This window comes from Callorhinus ursinus, unplaced genomic scaffold, assembly GCF_003265705.2.
Source record: "Callorhinus ursinus isolate GAN/ISIS: 27379988/994484 unplaced genomic scaffold, GSC_fseal_2.0 scaffold5, whole genome shotgun sequence".
NCBI classification, from domain to species: Eukaryota; Metazoa; Chordata; class Mammalia; order Carnivora; family Otariidae; genus Callorhinus; species Callorhinus ursinus.
Genome location: NW_027397067.1, coordinates 57172064 through 57199602, shown reverse-complemented (window position 1 = coordinate 57199602; position 27539 = coordinate 57172064). Strand labels below are relative to the sequence as shown.

At 34.2% G+C, this 27539-nt stretch overlaps 1 protein-coding gene across 5 annotated transcripts in view; it reads left to right on the top strand.

Annotated features, from left to right (window-relative positions):
- CSMD3 (CUB and Sushi multiple domains 3) overlaps window positions 1-27539 on the top strand; it is a 1170304-nt gene that overhangs the window by 603426 nt on the left and 539339 nt on the right. For all 5 annotated transcript variants that reach the window (XM_025871014.2, XM_073893120.1, XM_073893119.1 and 2 more), the window contains one exon: window positions 16491-16603. In XM_025871014.2, the coding sequence (XP_025726799.1) occupies window positions 16491-16603 (113 nt within the window). The remainder of the gene's footprint in view (window positions 1-16490; window positions 16604-27539) is intronic.

The following is a 27539-nucleotide window of genomic DNA, read 5'->3' as shown; positions in this document are numbered from 1 at the left end:
AAATTTGAATGAATCTGAAGCATCTTTCTTAAGAAGGTTAACTTTCCCAACTTTAGAACCGCCCATTTGGGCATTTGCAGGGCCCAGAGTAAGAATGCAAATAAATGCAAACTCATGTATCAAATGTCTAAATATTAGAAGTTATATATGGAAGCTACATAGCATTAAATATAGTATGTTCCATCCTCCTACCATTTTTGGAGTCCTGAAAAGACAAGTTTGAATTTAGAATTCTAGGAATTGTGTGGTTTCCTTGTGGGGACATGAAGTCATGGGGCAAATGTGTTCCTAGCCCCAGCCTACAGCTGCCACCCACTCTCACCAACCTCAGCTCCATCGTTTACCAAGCACGTGGACTTCCCAGCCTAAATATTCGAAGTGCCCACACCCCCCTGCAAGCACTTCCCACAGTCCAAGTGTACACATAAGGGTCTTATGTTCTGGTCCTGGAAATAAGCACATGGAAAGGAGGTTCACACGGGTCCAGGTAGCAGGGAAATTCTGGGTACCGGGTGCTAGTGAATTGTAGGACAGTACTTCTCAAACAAACTGTAAAATAGATTTTTTTTATTTCCAATCCATCTTAAACTGATACTTTTACAAAGTGAAGGAAAAATAAATTCCTAGAAAAATGAAATAAAAACACATATAAATACAATCCCACTATTTTTCTATTATGAAATTCACCACACAAAATTACTCTGTCAAATTACTCTGGAAGTTTGAAAGACTTACTGGAAGCTAGTCTAGGATCTGGAAGAAGTGGGGGAGGGATGCAGGCACCAGGCAGACGCATCCCATCCCTGAGAGAGAATTAGGGAAAGGTCAGAGGAAGACCCTCCATGGGAAAGAGATTAGGAAAGGGGTCATCTTGCTCAAGTTTAAAAACAGTATTACATATGTGTCATGATTAACTGTCAAGAATTTATATTAAAACCCCAGATGAAAAGAATTTATTTTAAATGATACTCTTCTAACAAGTAAGACTGTCTCCGTCTAGACATTTTATTTAGCAATGTCTATTAATCTGCGAACTCCTTCCTTTTTGATTTTCAAGTTTGATTCATATGCTAGTAAGTAACTTTTGGCACCAAAATTATTTTCATAAATCAATTTATTTTAAAAGATTCAATAGCTGAAAGTCAAAAAATGTAGTAAAAAAACATGAAAAAGACATGCATCTAACAAAATCTATGTAATATCATAGTATTTGCAATTATCTTATAAGAGGATGAATCCAGCCTATATTAAATTTATAAGTTCTCCTTAATAAACACAGGACACATCACTTTGGTAAATATTTAACCAGATATGAAACATACCAACCTATTGTGTTTAGGTCATAGGATTAAATTAAGCATTGGAAATATGTGGCATTTTTGTTTCTCATTTTCTTTTAATATTTAAGTTCTAAAAAGTAAAGTCAATTGTCATATTCTATTCCATAAAAAATATGTATAGTCCATAAAGTCACAACACATTCAATAGTTAAAATAACCCTCCCAAAAAGGAACTAATTACGAAAGGTTTTTAAAAACCATTCTTGTAATTACTTTCTCTGAAGTACAAAGGATTTAGTTTTTGCAATACAGTAACTTAAAAGTAATTTTAGTATGCTATGTTTCTTCAGCTTGAGACTTTGGCTCCAAAGAAATACTCATGATGAAGTTATCAGCAATAAAATTATTAAGTAATAGAGAATGCATTGTAGTTGGACATCATATGCAATACTGAATTCTCCATATAGTTTTAGCAGATGGAAATTCCTAAAATAATGCCAACTTAAGTTGCAAACCAAAATTCACAATTCAGAGATGTGTTGCTTCTGCCATTTGCTGTCCCATAGTCAATTGCCCATTTATACACTTGTCTCTGTTTCTCATTCATTTTCTCTCCAATGGAATTACTTGGAGGGCATTTTTTTCCCCTTTGTGAAACAGCATTTTTTATTCCTGGCAACTTCATGGTGTTATAGTGACAAGTGTCAAAAGATCTGAGAATATGAATTTAGGCAGCTGATAAAAGTTCAGGTAATAGATTTGAACAATCATGCTGTCATCTTTTAAAGGCTGCTAAAATAACATTAACTTTCTCCAGATTGTCTTCCATGTGCTTTTTTTTCACACTTAGGTGTAAATTCACCTGATAGTGAAAATGGATGTAATAAATTCTAGAGAACTACCCGTGATGAAAAGGTAGTTAGTGGCATTGAATTCACCTCCAACCCTCATTTCATCTGCATAAAAAAGGAGAGGACATTGATTAATTAGTCCACCCTTCTTGTAGCATCGAAAGAAGATGGTTAGGTATTTGATCAAGCATGTGATTCTTTGTTTTTCTTGCCTTTTCTCTCACATGCTTTGCTGTTTCCTTATTGAATTCATGGTGACACTGTAAAATTAATTAGGTGAAAACTTGCAAAACAAAAGATGAGGAAAACAAAGTCTTCTAAGATACTTATGGAAATTTTATGAATATGCACTGATATTGATTGGATGGCATTGTATTTGAACAAATAACTTAAGGGTAGAGGTGTTGTTTTGGATATCTAAACATGGTTAATTCTCTTACTTTGAAATTCTAATTTCTTCTAAAAATTCAGTGTACTATGCAAAATTTCCTTCTCAGGTATGTGTTAGTATAGACTAGCAATACCCCTCCTTGGGAACTCTCTCTCTTTTTTTAATTTTAAATACACCCCCCACACACACACACACACACACAAACACACACACACACACACACACACACACACTTTTGTTAATATAGTTTTAAAATAAGTATTTTATTTATTTTAAGAATACTTAAATAATATTTATATTAGCTTTCTAGAAAAGATAACTTTGCTTTGTTATGCTTATAGATTATTGTTATTGCCCTCAGTTCATTGGTCCATATGTTTTGACAAGCTACTTTGTCCAAGTTTTTTTTTTTTAAACTACTCAGTGATTCACTCTGTTAAAATCTAGGCTCCACTCTTTTTGGTATCAGACCACTACACACGGTATTTTCCTTGAGCAAACTCTTCTCCTTCCCAAATGTGCTTTTACACTTTCCTCTCTGAATAATGAAAAAATCTAAATACCAATAAACACCGTGGGCTAATGAAAGAAGGGAATATACTAAATATAGCAACAAGGTAATATATTTAAGAGATTGCTGACCACAGTATAAATAAAAAGTGCTTAGAAAATTGACCGGTGAGAAAAATTCTCCATCCCTTATCTTAGAGTTATTAAAAAAAAAAAGGAAAAAAAAATCTCTTCTCACTGCTCTTTGCTTTGCGCTCTCCTTGCCCTCCTCCACTACATACACATACTCGCTCACTCACGCACTCACTCACGCATGTTTGCCATCATTTTAAGTTCCTTAAGAACAGTGACTATCTTTTACTCATCTTGGGTTTCCCAAAATACCTAACACAGAGCCTGTGTTAACACTGCTAGGTATTGCATGAATTATAGTGGGAGAGGCGAAGTTCCTCTGCACCAAGACACTTACTGAGACATGTGAGCAGAGAAGGTATCTTTGCAAACATTGGCAAGGATGTACTGTGATCTATGGATGCCTTAGTTCACTGGGGCCACTGTCACAAAAATACCATAGACATGGTGTTTTATCAACAACAGAAATTTATTTCTCACAGTTCCAAAAGTTGGAAGTCCAAGATCACAGTGGCAGGAGAATCTGTGGTGAGGACTGACCTTCTGATTCTTAGATGGCCATCTTTTTACGGTGTCAGCACAAGGCAGAAGGAGCCTAGGATCTCTCCGGGGCCTCTTTTATAAGGGCTGAATTTCAGTGATGAGGGCTCAGCTCTCCTGACCTAATTTCTGGTCAAAGTCTCCACCTCTAAATACCCTCACATTGGGGATTAGATTTCAATTTATGAAGTGGGAGGGGGTGGGGCCCGTTCATTCTCTAGCAGTGGAATTTCAACAGCACTCACTGCTATCACAATCAGGGGAAAAAAATCAAACTGACAGTAGCAACTATTTAGTCCTGTGGACAAGATTTAATGCGTACTCATGAAAATGACTTGCTGTTGGGCAATAGTAAATATATGTCTTTGGGACTTTAGAATTATTTAGGCCGCAATATGCAAATAGTCTCTGTGACATGTTGATTTCTAGCAAAAAATTATTAAATATACAGATAGCTTACTTTTATGGTTCTTCATCATTTCTTCATTTGATTATAGCTACATCTTTCTATTATGAAAACACTGATGATTTTACTAAAGAAAAAGTCAGTTTGTTATTGTTTGCTTTGGTTTGTGTATTTATTTTTGCATGGATTGAATTGTCTAAAATAAAAAAGTTTTCTAGTTAGTGTTTCTCCCCTTTTAATCAGGAATATTTGTACTATGGTAGGTATTTCAAATGTGGTTGTAAAAAAGAAATTGGAACAAAATATAGAAAGGGTATCTAAATTGCTAGATTTCCTCCCACTAATAGTAAATATGATAAGACTGCACCTTGCTAGAGTGCTAAAAATATAAATGAAGTATGGTACACATAGCTGAATACAAAGATATATGTGCTAAGGTCTTGATCTTCAAATTATCTTTCCTAAAAACAAATGTCGATACAGAAATCTATCTGTGTATGAAATAAGAACTATGACAGACACCCTCATATATCTTATGCTTTCAAATTAGCCAGTAAGAACTTCTGAAACCTAAATCCATGAATGAAGTAAGTGCCACAATTACTGACTACTCAGTTACCTAAATGAGCTAACATTATGTAGTTCTGTCATTCCCAGTACTCTATGAATTATTATTTTTAAAGCAATATATTACTATTATTCCAATATGTTGATTCATTTTTTCTTTTTATTTTTCTCAGGTTTATTGAGATATAACTGACAAAAGTGTTAAGTATTTAAGGTATATACCATGATGATTTGATGATATATGTATATATTGTGAAAGGATTTTCCTCATTGAGTTAGTTCATCCTTCCATCACTTCACATATTTACCTTTGCCTTTTTTCTTCTTTTTTTTTTTGATGCTAACATGTAAGTTCTATTCTTAGCAAATTTCAGTTATACAAGACAGCAATAGAGCGTTAGCAATCATAGTCACCATGTTGTACAGTAAATCTCAGAACTTACCCTGTAACTGAAAATTCATACCCTTTTACCAACCTCTATTTCCCCCACTCCCCAACACCTTGCAACCATTTTCTACTCTCTGTTTTTATCAGTTTGACTTTTTTAAAAAAAGATTTCACATGTAAATGATACCATGTAGAATTTATCTTTCTCGGGCGCCTGGGTGGCTCAGTCGTTAAGCATCTGCCTTCGGCTCAGGTCATGATCCCAGGGTCCTGGGATCGAGCCCCGTGTCCGGGCTCCCTGCTCAGGGGGAAGCCTGCTTCTCCCTCTCCCACTCCCCCTGCTTGTGTTCCTTCTCTCGCTGTCTCTCTCTGTCAAATAAATAAATAAAATCTTAAAAAAAAAAGAATTTGTCTTTCTCTGTCTTGCCTTTTTTCATTTAGCATAATATCCTCCAGTTTCATCCATGTTGTTGCAAATGACAGGATCGCCTTTTTTAAGGCTGAATACTATTCCATCATATAATATGCCACATTTTCTTGATTCATTCATCGGCTAGTGGGCACTTAGGTTGTTTCTGCATCTTGGCTGTTGTGGATCATGCTGCAGTGAACATGGGAGTACAAATACCTCTTGGAGATGCTGATTTCATTTCCGTTGAATATATACCTGGAAGTAGGATTGTGGAATAGTATGGTAGTTCTATTTTTAATTTCTTGAAAAACCTTCATACTGTTTCATAGTGACTGTACCAATTTACCTTCCCACCAGGTACACAAGGGTTTCTTTTTCTCCACATCCTCACCAACATGTGTTACTTTTTTGTCTTTTTGATAATAACCATCCAAACGATGTGAGGCAACACCACTTTCTGATGTCACCCAACTGGTGATATTTCAAGGTTTCAGGGTTTTGTTTTGTTTTTTTTAATCTAATATTTTACAGCCATCCTCAGGTGTAGTGAATTTCATGTATCCAAAAATAACATATAAATCACCCTTGATAGTACTATACTAGAAGAATTAATGTTAAATATAATTCCATAAAAAGCAAATGTTATATATTTGTATGATACAAAAAGATATATTGGAATGTAGAAATATAGCTGTTATCTCTAATGTATGCACACATATGGCTAGAGTGATTATAAAGAAAATCAGGCATTGAGCCTAATAGAAATTTCATAGATCCCATCCTATATTTCATATTGTATTTGAGTGCTTCAGAAAGATTTCTGAGTGCACTTATTTAGGGAGTTTACTCTTTTATTCTAGCACAAAGGGGCAAACTAGGAAGATTAGACTATTTTATGAACCCTGGGGTTATTCAGCCTGTTAACAAACATGTATTAGAGAAGGTTTTTTTTTTGAAGTTTATAGATAATAGGTTCAAAAAGGCATATTAAAAACACACTAAAACCAGGGTGCCTTGGTGGCTCAGTCAGTTAAGCATCCAAATTTTGATTTCACCTCAGGTCATGATCTCAGGGTCGTGAGATCAAGCCCCACGTTGGGCTCTGTGCTGAGCATGGATCCTGCTTAAGATTCTCTCTCTCCCTTCCCCTCTGCCAATTCCCCCTCATGCTCTCTCTCTAAAAAAAACCCAAAAGCCAAAAAACAAACAAACAAACAAAAAACATACTAAAACCATTTGAATACTCATTTGAGAATGATGTAAAACTCCCCCCTCCATGGCAAAAAAAGCACCCTTTATTGTCAAGGGTGTGAGCTGAATAGAAAGTTGTCCAAAGTAGGTGAATCCTCGAGTTTGAGTCTAATCTAAAGTGTTTGAGAGGCTGTCGGGAGGAATTAGCCATTGAGGCTGCATGCAAAGAGCATAGTTTCAAGTGAAATATCAGTGTTAAGAAAATATAATTAAAAATAAAATCACCTACCAACAAAGTGAATCCTTTTCACTATATGTGGAAAAGAATTAATCAGTCTTACTATTAAGGATTAAGCCAAATTGTGACACACATTGTAGGCAATCTGCTAAAGAGATTGCAAAAAGAGAAAAATAATCTCACCCATTTATATAACCATTACATACATGTTAATTATCCTTATCAAAAGTAAAACAAAATGAACTCTTTTCCTGATGATAAGCTGGAAGTTAGATCCTGGAGCAAAGCATCTAGGCTTTAACTCTCACCACAGAAGCAGGGTGAAGGGGTGCCATCTTTCTTCATGTTCACATTTCAAAGAGATGGCTCCAAGGCCTTCATGAAGGATATCTTGGTGTGCAAAACTGGAATAGGTTTGTTTAGCTTTCAAAACATTTAAATATGCCTGAAAAACACAGAGAAGGCAAGTATTTTTAATTCTAAGTTTTCTAAAGGAAATGATAAAAAGAAATGGAAAAGTAGGAAAGTTTTCTTTCCCTTTTGGAACCAAGGACAATTTGAAACTTTTTTCTTAATTTGTATTGGCACTTATAATTTTTCTTTATGTGACTACTTTATAATAAAACTACAATTTTATAATCATCTCTGTTGCTGTTTCTACTTTCCTCTGGGCAGTTTGCAGTCATCTAAATATACAGCAAATTCACAGTAAAATACAAAGCAAAGCAATTATCAGGAATACAATAGGATGAATTTAAAATTTCAGTACAATATTAGCCTTGGAGGAATAACCTTTAAATATGTTGTACCAATGGTGAATGGGTAAAGCAAATTATTGAATAGCAATGGTCAAATATTCTCTTTCATCATACATTAGTTTTACAAATTGCTATGTTGTCTATATTGCTTACATATTCAAATGATTCACTGTCTATTGTATTATTTTATAGCTCCTTACAAAATCTTACCAAACCAAGCCTAAGGAGTAGCCTCACCCTGGAGCCTGAATCTAATTTTTTCAGTAAGAGTTTATTTCTTGAGAGTCCCAGTAAATTTCTCCTAAGTTCTCATCAATTACATGAGCGACATTACATTCAGAAGATAATCTAGGCTCTTCGGTAATTATTCCATCTTTCCAAATAATTTTCCCTAGATGCAAACACAAAGATACTCGGTACCGTTATCTAGTACTATTATGAAGCAACTGTTGAAGGGTACATATTGGACTTCCAGTGTTTAATAATACATGACTCTAATTATTTTAAGTCTTGGGGACAAACCCAGCCTAAGGGACATGTTTTGTGTGGGTCAAAATCAATATTTATATTATTATAACAGTAAATTAAATCTCTGTGGATAATAGACATTTACTTTTATTTATCTACACTTGGACTGGAGAGAACTTGTTATTTCAAAGTTAATCAAGTGGCATTAAATCTGTCTTCTGCAACTTAGTTTGTAAAAACCAGATTTCTGTTTGTCTTCTAATTAAATGCTTTTCATTCTGCAGCATCCTACCAAACAAGTTAACAAAACTGTTTTTTTATGTCAAAATTAGAAAGTGAGTATCAGGATGGGTATTATTTACTTTACTCTGGTATTATTAAAAATTAGTAAGAAGATAATTGCACTTTTTGCTCTGCCAATAATTAGATTGCTGGACTGAGAAGTGCAGATCATGTGTCTACTGGTGTAAGAGAAAAATTATGCTAGGCTAGTTAAACAATTAGGGAAGACTTTATTCAAGACTATTGACTTCTACTGCAATAGAGACCAAGACTATTGAAATAGGAGTCAGTGCCATTACAGTAAGGAAGAGGAATTAAACTCAACTCTTCTGAAATAAAAGATGGGGTGGGTTTTACGAGCTGGGGTGAACTAGAGGGAAAGTACTGGAGAACAGTAGGTGGGAGATTAATTGATGTAAATAGGTCACCTGTGTCTGCTAATAGATGCTGATCAAAGTTGAGCAGACAGAAAGATCAGAGTGCTAACTCGTTTCATGATTATATTTCAGAGGGTTGGCTCCCAGCTCCTTGAGAAACACATTCTTGGGTTGTAGAAAAGTTGCTTCTTGAAGTGTAGAGAAAAGACGTACAATTCCAAGTTTTCTAAAGTAAAGGCTCTAAAAAAAAAAAGTAGAATAGGAGCCTGTAGTCAGGAAAAAGACACTCTAAAGTTTAGTCAAGCTCAGGGGAACGTTAAAGCTGTCTTGGCCACTGGGAATACAATTTTGAGATGTCTGGGAATAGTGATTGTGGGACATATTACTGGGAGTACGGAAAGAAAAATATAGTTTAACAGATAGCATGTTTTTGTCCATAATAAAATATGATTTTTAAAAGATATTGAAATAACACTGCTGTGAATAATACAGTAAGGTAATCCATGAAAATCATACATTAGCTAGAATACCTTTTTTCAGTTGAGTTCAGGGCCATCATCAGTTGCTCGAGAATTTTAATTTTAAAGTCCTTTGTGAGAACCACTGCCTAGCCCTTTACGTGCTGCTGGCCTCTCTTGGCAAGCCTGGGTCTCCCTTGGTTTTCTTTTTTCACTTTGATAGTTGTATGGGTGATCAGCAGCATTTGAAAGAGTCCTTCCAGCACAGGAAGAGCCTATCTTTCTTCTACAACAGTTTTAGGTAGACAGACTCTCCTGGTCAATAGAGGTAGCAGACTTGTTCTGGTGGGTCTTTCAAGGTCCTTTACCTTATAACTTTATGTCTCAGGACTTCTGGGGAAGAAAGAAGCCCTTTGAAGTATTGAACATGTTTATGAGAGCATTCAGTTAAATTGGGTACGGGACATGATCTCTGACCCAAATTCATAAGCCTGCCAAATATAAGTTCAAAGGGAAAAATATTATGCTTGCTTGCAGAGGTTGCTCTAATTTTTCACAAAGCTAACAGTAAAGTTCTAGGCCATTTTAATCTAGTATATTGCTGAATTTTAGCAAATGCGTTTGATTGATCTTATAGGAATATGTAAATATTTGCATCGTTCCTGGATGGCAGTAGAAATCAGATAACTTCCTCTCTCCGATTCATTATGCTCTAGTATTCCCAAAGTGGAAAATGTTTGTATGAAGAGAGACTTTACCACTGCTTGAGCACTGGCATCTGAAGAGAGAAACAACTTATTCAGACCATCCAGATATCATAATACCATAACTAGACAAAATCTCTTACATTCTGCAGGAAATAATTATATGAAATCCAAATGCCACCAAAAATTCTAGAGAAGTTGGTTGGGGAGAACTGCCTACACAGACCTGGGGAGTGGCCTGTAAAGAATTCTGCTGGCAAATTTTTCATCTCTTTAATATGTTGTGAATAAGTTCATCTTTTAAGTATATGTGGTAAGAGTCTAGTGCCTTTAAAAATCCCTTTTTGACTTAGGTGATTATATTGATGACACAGCATTGCTAACCAAGAAATAAGGACTGTGGCATAAGAATGTTTTTGTCAGATCATTCCTATAGTTCAGTCAAATTACTTTTAGCTCCTTTTCTAATCCATTTTTACATTTTTTGTGTGTGAAGCATATTTTGGAAATTAACAAAAATTGCTTGTTTTTATTGAATGCGAGACTTCTAAGTTTGAAATCTTGCCACATTTAATAGTGGCTTTTGAAGCTCTGTCAGCAAAATCATTGCCCTCAGAAGCTTTCATTTCTGCCTGTGTGAGCTCTACAAGATGTTACTGATCTGAGCAGGCAGTTGTACAGCCTTTAACAAGTCAGCTATCAATTTTACATGAGATACTTCATTTCCCCTCAAAGTATAGGATTTTCTGTGTTTTTTTTTTTCCAAATTTGTTCTGTTGCATGACAGGCAATAAACACATATTATATGGGGGTGCAATTCTTGTGATTGCTATTGATGAGGCTGCTTGTGCCAACCTTAGCTCAAGGCGAAATAGAAACTTCCAAAATTTTGTAAGAAGTCAGTGTACCATGCAAAGCCTTACGTTGGCCACCTTTATCCTGAGTACGTGACCCATTTGCAAATATTATGAACAAGAATATCAGACAAACCAAGTCAGGGCCTGGTGTCTTCCTCTATTACCATTGAACAGTTGTGATCATCTAATTGATTAGGATCTGGTAAAAACAAAACAAAACAAAAACAAAAACAAAAATCAGGATCTAAGAGATTGCATTTCCTAACAGTATTTTTTTTTTTTTTAATGACCATTTATAACTAGTCTGATGGCATACCCACGGATTTGGAACCTTACTTGTGAGATAGCTGTCACAGCACATGGGGCATGGAAATAAGTCAAGTGACTCAATATAAGGACCTGAGCCTTTTTAAAAGTCTGCTGCTGCTACAGAGTCTCAGTATCCCAGTGCCCTGGCCTCCAGAAGCACTGAGAAATACATTATTAAAGTGTGGTCTAATCCCTGCTTTTGAGTTAAAACTCCAAAAGTGGCGCCCTTATTTTGATGACAACACAATTAGAAAGGCTTTTCAAAATTCAGAATCCCCCAACGCTGAGACGATACTAAGCGATCATCACACAATTGCTCTATCAGAGGTTTTGCCCCCTCTGCAAAGGTTAGAATCCATTGTCTACAATATCCTCCTAGTCTCCCAAATTGGCTAAATTGTTTTTATTTAACAAGGTATTTCATTTGCAAAATGGGCTGACTCCTATATTGTATCCTTTTGGGGGCCTTCAGCATCCACAGATACCCTGAATATTTTACCTCAGTTAGGCAGTAGTGCAGTTTATCTCGTGAGGCCTTGTGCCCTTGTGAACGGAGGGAATTGTAACAAAGGCAAAGCATCAGCCCTGCTTGGCTTTTCAGTTTCTGATTCTACCAGCAAACCATTCATATATTGAATACCTATGGATCCTTCTGGTGGGAGAGCTTTCTCTAAGTTTTCCTGTAAATGACTGGAGAAATAGTAGGAGAGTACTGAAACCCTTGAGGTAATTTTTTTTTTTTTGCCATTAATATTGGACTCCTTCATAAGTAAAAGTAAACAAGATTTAGACTTGTCCATGAGGGGAACTAGGAAAAAAAAAAAAAAAAACAACAGAAATAGATAGATTGGAGAAAAACCTTGCAGAGGATGGTACCAAAGTTATTAATAGTTCTGGTGTTAGGAACTACAGGTATTAATGGAACAATTTTATTTCCTAAAGATCTTGTACAAAGGTCAACCATTTTATCATATTTACTTCACTTCTTTATTGGGAATTTGGCAGTATTAATATTATAGGGTGAGTGCCCTTTCTTTTTATAATTATCCTTTGTTTTTCTAATTTTTTTACAACTGTTTTTTTCCTTCTAATTGAGCCGTCAACAAAGGGTATTGCTTGACATATTACTTACACTTCTGATAAATGATTTCTATTGGTTCTATATCTCAGATTAAACCAGTGTTGTTATTCCTTGGGGCCAAAGTAATACATTGATTTGTTCAGGGTACTTTTCCAGCGTGGTATAGGCCTGCTATTCCCTACTATATCCCTTTTCTTTCAGAAGGCACACAGTAACCAAACCAGATGCTTTTTCCAAGGGCAATTCACAGACACTCCAAATGGAATATACAATATGGTAGTCTTAATTTGCACAAGAGATCTCTCCCCAATAGGCTTACAGGACAATCAGGAAAAATTAAGAAAATGTGTTCCTCAGTCACAGGATCTATTCAGGTTAGAACCACAATAGGAAAGAAAGAAGCATAAAGCTGATTCAAACTACCAATGACCTCTATTGATCTATCACCAGATGGAAAATGAGGAATTTCTGGGGGAAATTTCAGAATAAATAACACTACTATCTACCAGAAAAAGCAATGATATGTTAGCCGAAGGGAAAGTTATTGAAACATACATTTCACCAGTTCCTACCGCTGAGATTTCCTCAGTCTGTCAATTTTAAACCATTTTGCCGGGTATTTCTTAGCCTCCTGGACATTCCTGATTCCTATTTCTGCAATTTCTACATCCTTTGGAGTCTTTTTTTCTCCAATTCCTCTTCCAGTATTGCAGCCTCTTGCAATAATAAAATAACTGTTTTCTCTTCAGTTCTCTTCACAGATTCTTCACCACTATAGTGATGATTTTCTTTAGTAAATAGTCTTAACTGAACAGTTAACCTGCAGTTTTTAACTTCTTATTTTCTTCTTCATATTTGTTCAGATTGTCCCCAAACTGAGTAATTACTGCTAAAACTTGAGTAATAGTCATCCTTGCCTTTTCTTTAATTTCTACTCCCTTTTCCTTAATTTCAGCTTGGATAACCAACAAGAGAAGCCAAGACAAAGATGGATAGAATAGAACCAAGAGATGCTTTTGGTCCACCCCTGGATCCATGCTTCTAAATCCTAAAAAAGTAACAACACAGTGTTGATGGAAAATAATAGGGGATTCACCTGTCTTCTGTTTGTAACACTGTAGTTTCTCCCAGGTCACCTTTAGAGGAAAGGCTGTGAGCAGTCTCTTTCAGTGGGTCTTCCACAGTTCCTTAGTTCTTCCACAGTTGTGGAGGATGGTAGCTAATCTTTGGTGTGCTAGGTGACCTTCTGGTCCCCCAAATGCTTGCTCCATCAAATGAGCAAAATCTGTTGGCTGCAGAATTCCACACAGTAGCTAGTACACATCCCCAAGTGTGGGGCTATAAATTTAAAGAATAAAGAGACAGGAGAGGCAGAAGGTGGGGAGACAGCAGGAGAAAAGAAGACAGGCCCTCTGTGAAAAAGAAAGTCCCTTGAATTCTCACATTTTCTCCCATTCTTCCCAGTCTTTTCTCTATCCAAATCATTTTTAACTTTCCTCTTAGAATGACCTACATCCAATAAATACAGGTATTTAATTTGCTTGGAATTAGGCCCTCCTAGAATGTGCAAAAATCCCGAAAGACTAGATTCTCCTGAGTATTCCTAATATGACAGAGAGATATTACATGTTTAAGAGAAAGAACTGCAGGCTTCCCATATTTTTCACCATCAAACCTAATCATGATCTTGATGGGATTTTAGAGCCCAATTTATGCTGGCTTACTAAATAATAAAATCTTGAATTTGAGAGAGTGGTTCACCCAGGTAGTATTTCAAAAAAGCAGAGTCCTAGAAGAAAGACTTTATAATCCACTATCTCTTATTAGATTGTTGGTGACCATAACACTTTTAGCCGGTCCATTTAATTCAAGAATTGCCATTTGTATCCTATTCTCATCACCAAGTTGTTGGAGAAATATAATTAAAAGTAGAATCACCTGTCAACCTACTTTTAATAGTGAATAAGCATTAAAACAGACTATGATGTGTATCATAGGCTACCCACCAAGGAGACTGCAAATAAATAAATCGCACCCTTTTATAAAGTCAGGCAGATACAGTCCCTTACCTGCATGTTAATTGCCCTTATCCATAAATATTTTAAATAAAACTCCTATCTTTATGATGGGCAGGAAGTTACATCATGGATCTACATGCCTAAAGCTTAAATTCCCACAAAAACGGGGGGACAGGACAATGTCCTCCTTGATGTTCACATTTCAAAGAAATGGCACCCAGGCCTCCAAGAAAGACATTCACAGGATGCAACACTGGCAAGAGGCTTATTTAATTTAAAAGATTTTTATATAATTGAAATAAACAGATGTCATTTATAATTTCAAGTATTCTAAAGGAAATGCTAAAGAGAAGGGGGTTTTCTCTTCCCCTTGTGGCATCAGGGAAAATTTTAACTTAATTATCATTATTTTTCAGACTTGTATTTACCCTTACACCATCCAATGTGGAATCAAGTTAGCGAGGGAACGATTTAGCCTGTATGTGTTAGCTGTTCTTTATGAACCGATGACGGTATCATGGTTTAGGGTGGTAAAAGTTCAGGACTGAAAAGGAAATAAGAGAACATAAGAAGGAGCAATTATGCAATCCTCTCCTGAAAACACTAACTTTTAATAGTTAGTGTGAGGCAGATTGTTGGCATATTTGATATGGTGTATCTGATGTATATCCTGTAGTATTAAGCTTTCATGCCCACTTCATAATGAAATCATTTTGCTTTCTGTCATGTCTCTGAGCTTGAGCTCTCACTCTTGCCCATAAACCTGTCTTGCTACTAGAGCTCAAAAGAGTAGTACTTATGAACTCACCAATTTGAAAATTGAAAGTTCATATGCCACAAAATTTCTTTGAAAGATCTTTCCAAATGGTAGGTGTGTGTGTGTGTGTGTGTGTGTGTGTGTGTGTGTGTACCCACAGATATGTATACATAGGACAAATATACACCTATATTGCAAAGGAGAATGTATGTACATATATCTTTTGTATTATAATAATTTTAAATTTGATTTGGCAGGAAGACAATGAATATAGTTTAAAATTCCATAATATAGTATTTTATATTTCACGGTGTTCCTCAGTATCACATATAATCCCATAATTAGCTCATAATATTTAAGTGGGTTTATTTGCAATAGATTCCCATAAATTCTGTAACACTGGACACTGGTGACACAGCTATATTTAACGCAGTCCGCTGATGATATTTTACCCTTTTGGTGGCTGGATAATGAGCAAAGCATTTTGCTGCCGGGTCACTTCGAGGATACGGGCATCGGTGCTGCCCTCTGCCGGTTTAATCGTAGTGTAGCCTCCATCCAAAAACCTGCTCTCTTTAAGGTGCCCATTTTATTACAGAAGAAAACTTTATACGTTCTCTCTTCACGTAATTTCTCAGCAATCCTCATGGTTTTAGCAATACCGTACATAAACACTTAGGCATTCCCCTTTTTAAAAACCTATCTTTTTAGTATATAACTTAGACTTTCCTAACACTATGGATATTTTACTCAGCAGTGAGTCCATTTATTTTTCCTCTTCCTATTCTTGACACTTTTCCCCCCAAGGTCTTATTTACTCATTTGCTTTCCTCCTTTTTATGACCCTTGGCTTTGGTTCAAGTATGTGACTGTAACATAATTAATGGTAGAGGAAACATAAGGTAATTTCCCTTTTTACAGTTATAAAATTGAGCATTACTGAATGAGATTATTAATGCATAGATTCAGTGATGCTACATCAAATTAGCAGCATGTTCTTTAAGATAAAATTATTTGCAGTAAAAAAATGACATATGTAGTCTGATATCAGTACTGCAAAGGGATATACTATATGCCTTGCCATTTTATTGTTTTGCACAGTGCTTAAATATTTTTCACAATATTTCTTTAGAACAAAGTTCTGCAAAACTTGAAAGGTTAAAATGAAGAGCATTCCTGGTGTTTAAAAAAATTAAAGATATTTTAGATCCTCTTTTCTTTTCAGTTCAAAAAGAAGTATAAGATTCACGGATAGTCTAAAATTTAGTATCTTGCCTGAGGGTTATGAAAGACCTAACCTAGTTAAACATACGAAATGGTACTTACTTATAATAAATCTTTATCACTAAATTGTGCTGTTTGTTCTATTACATCAATGCATAGTCTTGCAAGTTTATCTGACAGTTGTTTTTTTTCTAGCCAAGAAAGTATTGAGAAACAGTTCTGTCTCATAATTTGCATTCAGAGAGTGTTTTAATAGCCCATTTCTCTCTTCTCCGTCCATCTCTTTTTTAGGCTGACTGGAAGCTTTGTGCCAGACTTGATAGTGAGCATGAGTAGCCAAATGTGGCTGCACCTTCAAACAGATGAAAGTGTCGGATCTGTTGGCTTCAAGGTTAACTACAAAGGTAATGATGAATTGCTACTATGGGAAATATGTTATCTTAATACCACCAGAGAATACTTTTAAATTCAAGTTTAATTGCATCTATGAAATAAAAGTTTCCCAAAACACAAGCAAGAATATATTCTAACAAAATACTCCTCTTTTTCAATTAACTATAAATGTTGATTTCACTCTCTTTGAATAAACATAGACCTACCTTTCTTTCCCCCTTACAATGTGTCTATTTTGCACTCCTCATTTCTTCCCCAGTCCACTGTACTATCCCTATGTATTAGTCACTCTGGACTCCTAGCCTTTCCCAGAATAGACAATGTAATTTTATATACTTTATACAATTTGCCTGGCAAAAATAATATACTAATTATTTAATACTTAAAGTAAAGGACTTAATTCCTCCAAGAATCCAAGGTACCATTTTTTGAGGGGGTTGGAGGGATCGACCAGTTATTCTCTCAGATCAAATACATGGTTTTGGTGTTCAAATTATCAATTCCTATGTAAGTCATAGACCACAGATGTGCTAAATTGCTACTGCCCACCCAGTGTTGGTAGTGATGCAGACTGATGTTAATTACCTGTGCACAACAAAATATTTTGTTTTAGTTCCATTTATAAGAGATAGAGGCAAGTGTTATAAAATCATAAATATCCTTGACATATGATGAACTGTGATTAAACTCAAATAGAGACAAAGGAGATATACACACACACTATTTATAAATATATGCTCACACATATATAGTGTGTGTGTACATAAGTGTACATATATATGAATATGTACACACTATATATATGAATATATATACACTGTATATATATGAATATAGAATTCTGACTGAAAAAAATAGTAAATGTTAATAAATTCAATTGAAATCTATACCTTAAGAGATGAAAATGTATAAGAAACCATCAGAAGATTATGTGGCTTGATTTTATCATTTCTGTTGTGGTAAAACTCATTATTCTCTATCTTCTCAATTTCAACAACAGCTGTGTAAAATTCTCTTACTTACATAATAATAATTTTTAATCAGTTTCCTTTTCCAAACATTGGCTTGCCATGCCTTTGTATCTGGACACATGGAACTGAATGCATGATGTTGTCAGGGAGACAGAACACAGGCATCCTGTGCTTTTAACTTGTGACTAAATTTGGCGCTATATTAATTTGAATAGTTCAGGAAATCTGTATAAATGTCAGTTAAAAAAATAAAAAGGTTACCCTGATTATCATTTTAAATATGCCCCTCCTCCATTTAAAAACCCACATCTATCCTCAGTAAATAAAACAAAATTACATTTAAAGAATAGTCAGCTTTTGTTGAAAGTATCTATGTTTTGTTGTGTTGATTTTAAAAAAAAATTTCCACTCTAAATGGCTAAAGGAAACTGTCATCCTTATATTCCTCTTGGTTTTATTATTTTCTTCACCCTGTGAAGATTACCTGTCAGAGAACCTACAGTTGTTTAAACCTTAGAAACTATATTAATCATTAATGATAAAGCTTCAACAAAGAACACAGTTATAATAAAGCTCATGGACATGTCGGAGCAGTAGGGGAGTTCTATCAATATTCACAAAGCTCTCCACTCTGCTGCAGTTCAAGAGCTGAAGTACATGGTAAAGTAACACAATTAAACATTATTTTGTTTTCTTTCTGCTCAGTTTTCAACAAATAATTAAAAAAAAATCCTAAGGATCTGCTATGTGCTGGCTTCTGAATGAATTGTTGAATATAGGAAGAAGAGCCAGATATTATCTCTCAGGGAAATCATGATATAGTGACAGAGAAAAACATACCCAACTATTTAAGCACAAATATCTACAGAGATGAGATAGTTGAAACCAACATAGGCGATTCTTAGTGAATGATGCCCTTATTCTTCTCCCTCCCTTCAATCTATTCTAATCCAAGGTCCACACTGTGAATGGTGCTCTCCAGCAGCAGAAAAATGTCATATTACACTTCTGCTGTAGGTGTTTCCATACTTTTCATTGCTTAGAGATAAGGTCCACAGCCTTGATTCGTCTTATCTTCCAGCTTTCTTCACCCTTTTTCTTTCTACAGTACAATTTTATCGAATTTTCTGTAATTCTCCATCCCAGCAAATTGTTTCATAACTCTCCTCTCTGGACATTCAGACAATTCCTCTGGATTCTCTATTCTTATTTAAATAGCATCACATCACTCATCCTTCAGGACAAAATTCAAATATTTCTTCTGTGAAGACTTTCTTAACTCCACTCATCACAAAATAACACTTTCTCTGCTGTATAAGACCTGTGTCAGATATATACTATATTACCAGATGGAAATATGTCATATCTATCTTCATATTTCCATTAGCAACCCTTTGCTATGTCATGATAAGTGATTAGTAAAGCTGAACAAATGATTTAACATGTATAATGTGATATAATATAGGGAAAAGTATGTCCTTAAAAATTTAGTTTACCATGATTTTTTTTCCTACTGTGAAAATCGTATTTTTGCATTCTCCGTAATTTAAAACCTGAACTCAGAGTTGAAGCAGGGTTCATTTTGAGAAGTTTCAAATTTTGATGTGCAGATAGCTTTAGCAACTTTGCCTACTAAAAATAATTTTCATAATTACCATGCTCTCTGTTAAGTAGTGTGTTGGTTCTAAATGGAACACCTGCTAAAAAACCTTCCCAGATTTTATCTAAAGATATCTTCTTTTTGTCATCTGTAGATTTTGCATGAGATAGCACTGACTGTAAATCTCCTGTAAATTAAATATGTATTTTTTGGTATATTTTATTTTTTTTAATTTTAAAGGTAGCAACTAAATTATGTAACTAGAGTTTCTTTTTTACAATGTATTTTAATTCTTAAATTGTGTTTTGCTAATTGCCTAGGACCATGCTTTTGAAACTTTCTTTAAAAGAAAATAAGTTTTCAAATGAAATCTCCTGTTTAGAAACCCAAAATAGAAAAAAAAATTTAAAAGCTGGGCTGCTCTGATGGAAGGTCAGGAAGGAGGATTGGCATCCCCCAATGGTCAGACTGCCCCTCATTCCATCTGAGTATAGGGAAACCTTAGGGCTCCAAAAAACTCAGTTTGAAAATGACCTTTCTTTTTTTTTTTTAAGACCATACTATTGATTGAGAGACCAAAAATGTATCTATGAATATAAAATGATACATAATTGCCTAATTAAGTTGTCATTATCTTTAGAACTTCAGCTTTAATCTTTGGAACTATCAGTGTTTTATTCTATAGAATTTGGACAGTAACTATCTTAAACTATAAAGAGGCAACAAATGTTGCAAATCAAGAAAATAGTTCTTTATTATAAATGTAATTCATTCTTATTCAATTAAAATTCATTTAATATTTATTATGTACATGAAAGTATGCTGATTACTGTGTGCAAAAGCAGAAATGAATAAATTACCACTGTAATCTTAAGAAGTTTAATGATATTCCTTACTTGTTAAAACCAGTGATGTCCATATTGGGGTATAACAAATCACAGCTAATCTGCTCTGTAGGAGATTTATGAGTTTGCCAAAGTTATGATTCAAGATATGACACTAGGTGTTCCTGCTAAAAGGGAAGAATAACCTAGCTATTTATCCTGCTCCATTAGCCTTAGAAACATTACATTTTTTTCTTGTTTTATATTGTCATTATTTCAAATGCGTATTAACCAGAAAGGAAGATAGTTTTTTCCACTGGTTCTATTAGCATCCATTAACACTGCACAATTTTTTTAATGTATTTTCATCTTCATCTGAGAAAACCTAAGCAACATTAAAATGATAATTAATAATTACCAAGAACTTTGTATATTGCAATCACTTTACCTGCATTAATTCATTATATCTCATTAGAACTCTGAGAGGTATCAATTTTAACTCAATTTAACAGATCTGAAAACCAACTAGGGTGTAAGCACTATGATGATAAGAAGTTGGTCTGTTTTGTTTACTGTTGTAATTCTCAGTACCCAGCTCAATGCCTAACACATAATAACCATTCGATAAATATTTGTGGAATGTGTGAGTGAATGGACATGAGTATCAGATCATTAACTTACTGCAGAGCCTAGATGAGACTCTAAGTTTGTTGACTTCATGATGCTCTCTATTATACAATATTACATCCTATATAGATGTTAAGTGTTTTGGGGAAGCAGAAACCTTAAAGCCTAAAGACAAGTTGAAGACCCTGATCAGGGTAAAAAAATAGGAAGGCACCACAAGATTGAGTTAAACTACTGAGCTCCTATTGTCCCATCAGCCACACATAAAAAACACATATACACAACAAAAGCTACCTGATTTCAAATGTCTGTACATTTTTATTTCCATATGGTAACTTTATATTCTTTAGAAATATTTGGTAAGAGAGCTTAAAGTCCATGGCAGAAGCATATAAAGAAAAATCTCCAGCTTTCATAGAGTTCTGAAAGTGACATCATCTGCTGCTTCCAGAAATCAGATATTGTAATTATTTGACTGATTTTCAGTTGTGTGATGGAGTGCATTCTCAACAATATAGTGTTAATAGCACTTGTTGAGTCCTCATGTACTGTTTTAAACACATGCATCATTTCATTTAATCAACCGCAGCAAACCTGTAAGGTAGGTAATATTAGCCCTATTGTATGGGTATTGTATGGATGAAGAAATTGAGGCAGAGCAAATTAGGTAATTCGTTCGAGATCACATGGCTAGTGTGTGGCAAAATTAAGCTATGACTGTGAACTCTATGTTTTAAGACTGCTGCCTTTTAGAAACATATTATTTATATAAATCTTAGCTTAAATTTAAATTTATTTAGATATTTAAATATTAAAATAACTCTCAACTAGAGTACATGGCCAGAATTTAAAATTTTGATGAAGTCATCTGCTTTTATGGGATGACCTAAAATTTTGAAGTGGAACATTTTCATGAAAGATGATTATTTTATTTAAACATTTAGAATCATTAATTTTTATGGTTTAAAGTGAACTGACATTCCCTTTCTTGCCTTGTGGAACTGAGGAATAGAAATTCCATTATTTGTCAAATGAAGTTTTTACTAATAAGGGCATATGCCAGAGATGAGATGGATTGATACCAAAGATTTGAAAATAATAACAATCATCAGACAAGTGTTTAACCCAAACTGAAGTTCACATTTAATAAAAACAAACAAAAAACTTATCTTCTTGAAAATGCATATTTAATGCTGGAGGTGTCATTTTATTTAACCTATCAAATAATGTTTTGGGAGCTTAATTAGAACATTTCATAGATAGCTTCTGATGATAATTTAATTTATACAGAAAAATCTTAACCAATAATTCAGGCATATAGATTTTATATTTTTATGTTTATAAGAGCATATTTTTCTTCCCTTTTTCTCCCACTGTTTTCTCTCTCTTTCTCTTCTTTTACCTTTATTTTGGTATACTGTACGTATTACTTTCCATCTGCTTTTCATTATATCATAACTGTTTTTCCAGTCAATTTGGATAGGTGGCCTTCATCTAATGACTATACGATAGCCCACAAAATGTACACACTGTAATTAAACATGAATCAATAGTCATTTGGGTCATTGTCTTTATCATGATATTAAAATGTTGAAATACATATTCTTGTACAAGTATCCATACATTTTCTTCTTCTTCTCTTTTTTTACTAAGGAAACAGATTTTGAAAATAGTATGGACATTTAAATAAGTAATGCATCTTGAATAATTATTTCCTAAATTTTATATTTTCCCTTTCCCAGAAGTGTAAAAAGGAGGCTTTTCCCTACAAGCTAAAGAGGAATACTACTAATCTGTTAGGTGTTTGCCAATCTGACATGTTATAAATGCGGTATTATTGAATTTAATAGCTACAAGGTTGTTGATCATCTTGTCATAGATTTATTAGCCACTTGGACTTCATCCTCTTTGAAATTTTTCAGCTTCATGCTCTTTGGAAGGCATTATTAATGGTCACGATTTATCTACTTTTCCCCTAATTCGGGGTCAACAGAGAATTATACTTTACTGTCCTCTTGAAGTGAAATGTGGCCATGTGATGACTAAAATATAAATGTGACTGTAGTCACTTCCAGGCCAAAGCATTGAATTACATTGGTGTTCTCTCTCAAAAGGAAAAAGAAGGCAATATCTTCCAGGTATACAGCTACAAATTGATGTTGCTTTCTTCAATTTGTGTTCCTGAGGGAGTATGGAGCATAGCGGTCCCCACCCCACCCCATCTCCCAAACTACACAGCATAAGTAGCATGAGCGTGAGGTGCCTGGGTAGGTCAGCTGGTTAAGCCTGCCTCTTGGTTTCCGCTCAGGTCATGATCTCAGGGTGGTGAGATCCAGCCCCCGCTTGAGTTTCTTTCTCCCTCTTCCTCTGCCCCTCCCCCACTTGCGAGTGTGTGTACTCTCTCTCTCTCGAATAGATAAATAAATCTTTAAAAAAATAAGTGGCATGAGCAAAATATAAACGGTTTTGTTAAACCTCTAGAATCTCTGGGTTAATTTGTTAGTCCAGCATAACCTAGTATATCCTTATGGATATACACATTAAGTTAGCCCATTCTTGCTTAGTCTTTGTACTCATAACAAGTTGTAGGCATTTGGGGCACATAAAGGGTATATCCCTTAGTTTGTTCATACACTGCAAATATTTTCTTTCAGTCTATTTTGATTCTATGAAATTGAAATAATACCAAGTTTTTGGTTTCTTTGTTCTATCAAATTTATCATTCCTTTTATTTATGGCATTTCTTCTTGTATTTGTGTTGTGCATCTTTAAAATATTTAATAAATAATATAGATTTATGAATAATTTATAAATAATATATTAAATATAAATATAATGAATATAATATATAAATATAATATTTTATTAAAGTTTATATATATATATAACATTTCAAACTTTAATTCATCTGGAATTTATGTATTTTGACTGGGTATTTTCTTTTAGATGTAAAGACAATTTTGCCAACTATGTTATTAATTAGGACATTTTCCCACAGAATTGAAATGTCGTGTTTATCACATAAAAGGTTTTTATATATGCCTGGATGCATTTAACTATTTTTTTCTGCTCAAACCAGACTGCTTCAATTTCACTAGTTTTAAGGTTTTCTTTTTAAAATATTTTGTGGGAAGAGTTTCCTGCTATGATTTTTCTATTTCAAATTTCCATGACAATTCTTGTACACTTAACTTCCATCTACATTGTAAAATACTTTTGCTGAATTAGTTGTGAATTTTTATTAGAATTGCATCAATTTTATATATTGCTTTGGTCTATATTAGTATAAATATGTAATGTCTTCTCATGTCATCTTTTGTCTTCTCAGATTTAAATTTTATGGGTTTTTCTTATTTAGTGCAGTCTCTTTTTCATTCATGATAGCTTTATTTCTAACTCGTTCCTACTTTTTTGGTGGATTGTAGTAGGATTTATAACTGATTAGAAAGAACTGTTTTTTATTTTTATTATTATATTTCTATTATAAAGAATAGTTGATTTTTGTATATCTGTGTAGTGTTTAGCTATATTAATTAATGCTTATTAATTTAATTCTTTGATAATTAGGCATTTTAACTGTGGGAAGGCACTATGAGCAAATTATAAGAAACCCCACTAATACTGTCATAAATATGGTTTATTATTCTCACCTGACATGTCTGGGAGAAGAGTAGATCTGATGTTGGATGACTGCTTTACATTGCCATTTGAGACTCAGGTGCTTCCCTTCATTCCCTCCAGGTTCCTTAGCATATCTGTGTTTATCCCCAAAGTAGTAACAACATTGTTGCCAGAGGTCTACTGCAGGAACAGATTGGAATTCCCAAAACTATATTAAATTATAGTAAGAGAGCTAGCATTTCTGTCCCGTTCTTCTTTGGATGAAAATGGACTTTGGTATTTCAACATTTCACATGATATTTGACACAGATATGTAGAAAAGAGTCATTTTTTTTTACCAAATCTGCATAGTTCCTTCTCAGTCCTATTTTATTCTGAGTTTTTATTAAGAATAGCTGATAAAGTCACTTTTCTCCATTCATTGACACAAGTGCATATTGAACTACGTCACTCCTTAAACTGTGTTCATAGGTTTCCTGATGCTGGAATAAACTACTATTCCTGCATAAAATCTTCTTGAGCATGGTTTCTGAACTTTTAATACACTCTCAGATTCAATTTACTAATAATTTGATTACAACTTTTGCATCTAATCAAATGCATGAATTAGACTATCGTTTCTTTTTATGCTAGTTTTATGATATGGGAGTTTCACAGACTGTGTCAGGGAGTTTGTCAATGCTCTGGAATAGTCTGAATAACATACGTTTGAGAGTAAGAGAGAACTTAACTATAAAATCATTTGGACATTTTTTACTTAAAGGTAAAAATATTTAATTGTTTTCTTTGGCTATAACTCTCTTCATATCTCTTCTTGGATTAAAGTTGTTTTTATATTTTGTTAGACTGTTTTCTAAGTTATGAAATAGATAATAATTTCAAAATGTATTGACATTCCCTATGTACTTTATTTTTTTAAGAAATCCAGCTTTTTCTAGTATATATTAATTCCACGGAGTAGAATTTTCCCCCTCTCTGTCTGAATCTGTTTTTCTGCTTGCCGAGCAACCCTTGCATATTTTTTCCTACTAACGGAGCTACTGTAGGCTTTAACCTTATCTCTTCCAATTCTGTATAGAACTATAGGTTTGGGCTGAACTAATCAAAATTCCCTTTGATACAGTTATCAGTTCAGGACCCAGGGCAATTTATATAGATTCTGGTTGAAAGGAAATCTCCTCTGAGATTGTAAACCTTAAGGATCATTTAACTTGTGCTAGTGGGGACCAACTTTTTTTGCCCTATATCAATAAATTGCCAATAGAGACAAGGCAGGATCAACAAATGGAAAGAATGGAAAACAGTACTGTGGGCATAATTGAAACTCCTAACCATCTGAAGGGAACACTAGACCTTGATTTATCCAATCATATAAGACTATAAACTTCTCCTTGTTTATGCCATGGCTAGTTCAATTTCTATCACTTATAACTAAATGAGCTCTGATTAACACACTCTCATCTCTTTGCTATTGAGTTCTTTCAACATAGAAAAAGGGGAAGATCTATATTACAAATCAGTGCTTTCAGAATTAAATATATTTATTTATTTTCACAACAATTAGCTTGGAAAACATTATGGATGGATCTAAGAGAGTGTCTACTCATAGAAAGTAACATTTGAATAAATAATATTCAATATGTTCTTTGCTTTTTTAGGGGAAATGAAACAAAGAAATATTAGAGTTCTGTAATTTCTACCAACAGTCTGCATCCATAATGGGCAAAATTCTTCATTAATCCTAGTGTCTGTGCCTTAATGCCATCATTTATGAACTAAGTTTTGGTCCCAGTTTTCTTTGTCTTCAAATCATCAGAACAATTATGAGGTTGATTGAGATGATTTGAAAGTAGTGCCAATTCTTTGTTTTTGACATGATTAATTTGACACTGAGATATCTCTTGCTTAGCTATCACTGAAATAACTTTATGGGAATAATGGAAAAAATTGTGTAAAATATTTTTTATTCTTTTTGTATTAAAGTATAATCAATGTACAATGTTATATTAGTTTCAGGTGTAGAACATATTGATTTGGCAATTCTGTACATTGCTCAATGCCCACAGTGAGTGTCACCATCTGTCACCATCCATTATTAAAATATTGTGGACTATATTCCCTAGGATGTACTTTTTATCTCTGTGACTTATTTATTTTATAACTGGAATTTTATGCCTCTGTTTAGCCCATCCCCCCACCCACTTTCCCTCTGGCAACCAGTAGTTTGTTCTCTGTATTTAAGAGTCTGTCTGTTTTTTGTTTGTTCGTTAGTTTTGTTTGGTTTTAGATTCTACATGTAAGTAAAATCATATGGTATTTGTCTTTCTCTGTCTGACTGATTTCACTTAGGATAATACCCTCTAGGTCCATCTATGTTGTCACAAATGGCAGGACCTCATCCATTCTTGTGATATATTCCACTGTGTATGTATGTATACATATCTTTTATATTCATTCATCAATTAAGGGGCACTTGATTTGGGTTGTCTATTGTAAATAATGCTGCAATCAATGTAGGAGTGTATTGTTATTTCTTGTCTTTTTGATACTAGCCATTCTGACTGATGTGAGATGATATTTATATCTTATTTTTTTTAGTAGGCTCCACCTAACTTAATTTAGTTAGGCTCCACTCCCAGTATGAAGCCCAATGCAGGGCCTGAACTCATAACCCTGAGATCAAGACCTAAACTGAGCTCAAGAGTCAGACCCTTAACTGACAGAGCCATCCAAGTGCCCCTAGTGTGAGATGATACTTCTTTGTGATTTTGATTTGCATTTTATTGATGATTACTGATGTTGAATATCTTCTTATGTGTCTGTGGACCTTCGGTATATCTTCTTTGGAAAAAAAAATGTCTATTTAGGTGCTCTACCATTTTTTAATGGGATTGTTTTTTCTTTTCTTTTTTCCTTTCTTTTCTTTTTTTATTTGTTTTGTTTTGTTTTGGTGTTGAGTTATTAACCCCTTATCAAATGTAACATTTGCAAATATCTTCTCCCATTGAATGGATTGCCTTTTTGTTTTGTTGATGATTTTATTTGCTGTGCAAAACCTTTTTATTTTTAGTGTACTCCCAGTAGTTTATTTTTGCCTTGTTCCTCTTGACTTAAGAGACATATCCATAAATATGTTGCTAAGGCCAATTTCCAAGAGATTACTGCTATGTTTGCTTTTAGGATTTTTATGGTCTCAGGTCTCACATTTAGGTCTTTAATCCATTTTGAATTTATTTTTGTGTATTGTATAAGAAAGTGGTCCAATTTCATTCTTTTGCATGTAGCTGTCCAGTTTTCCGAGCAC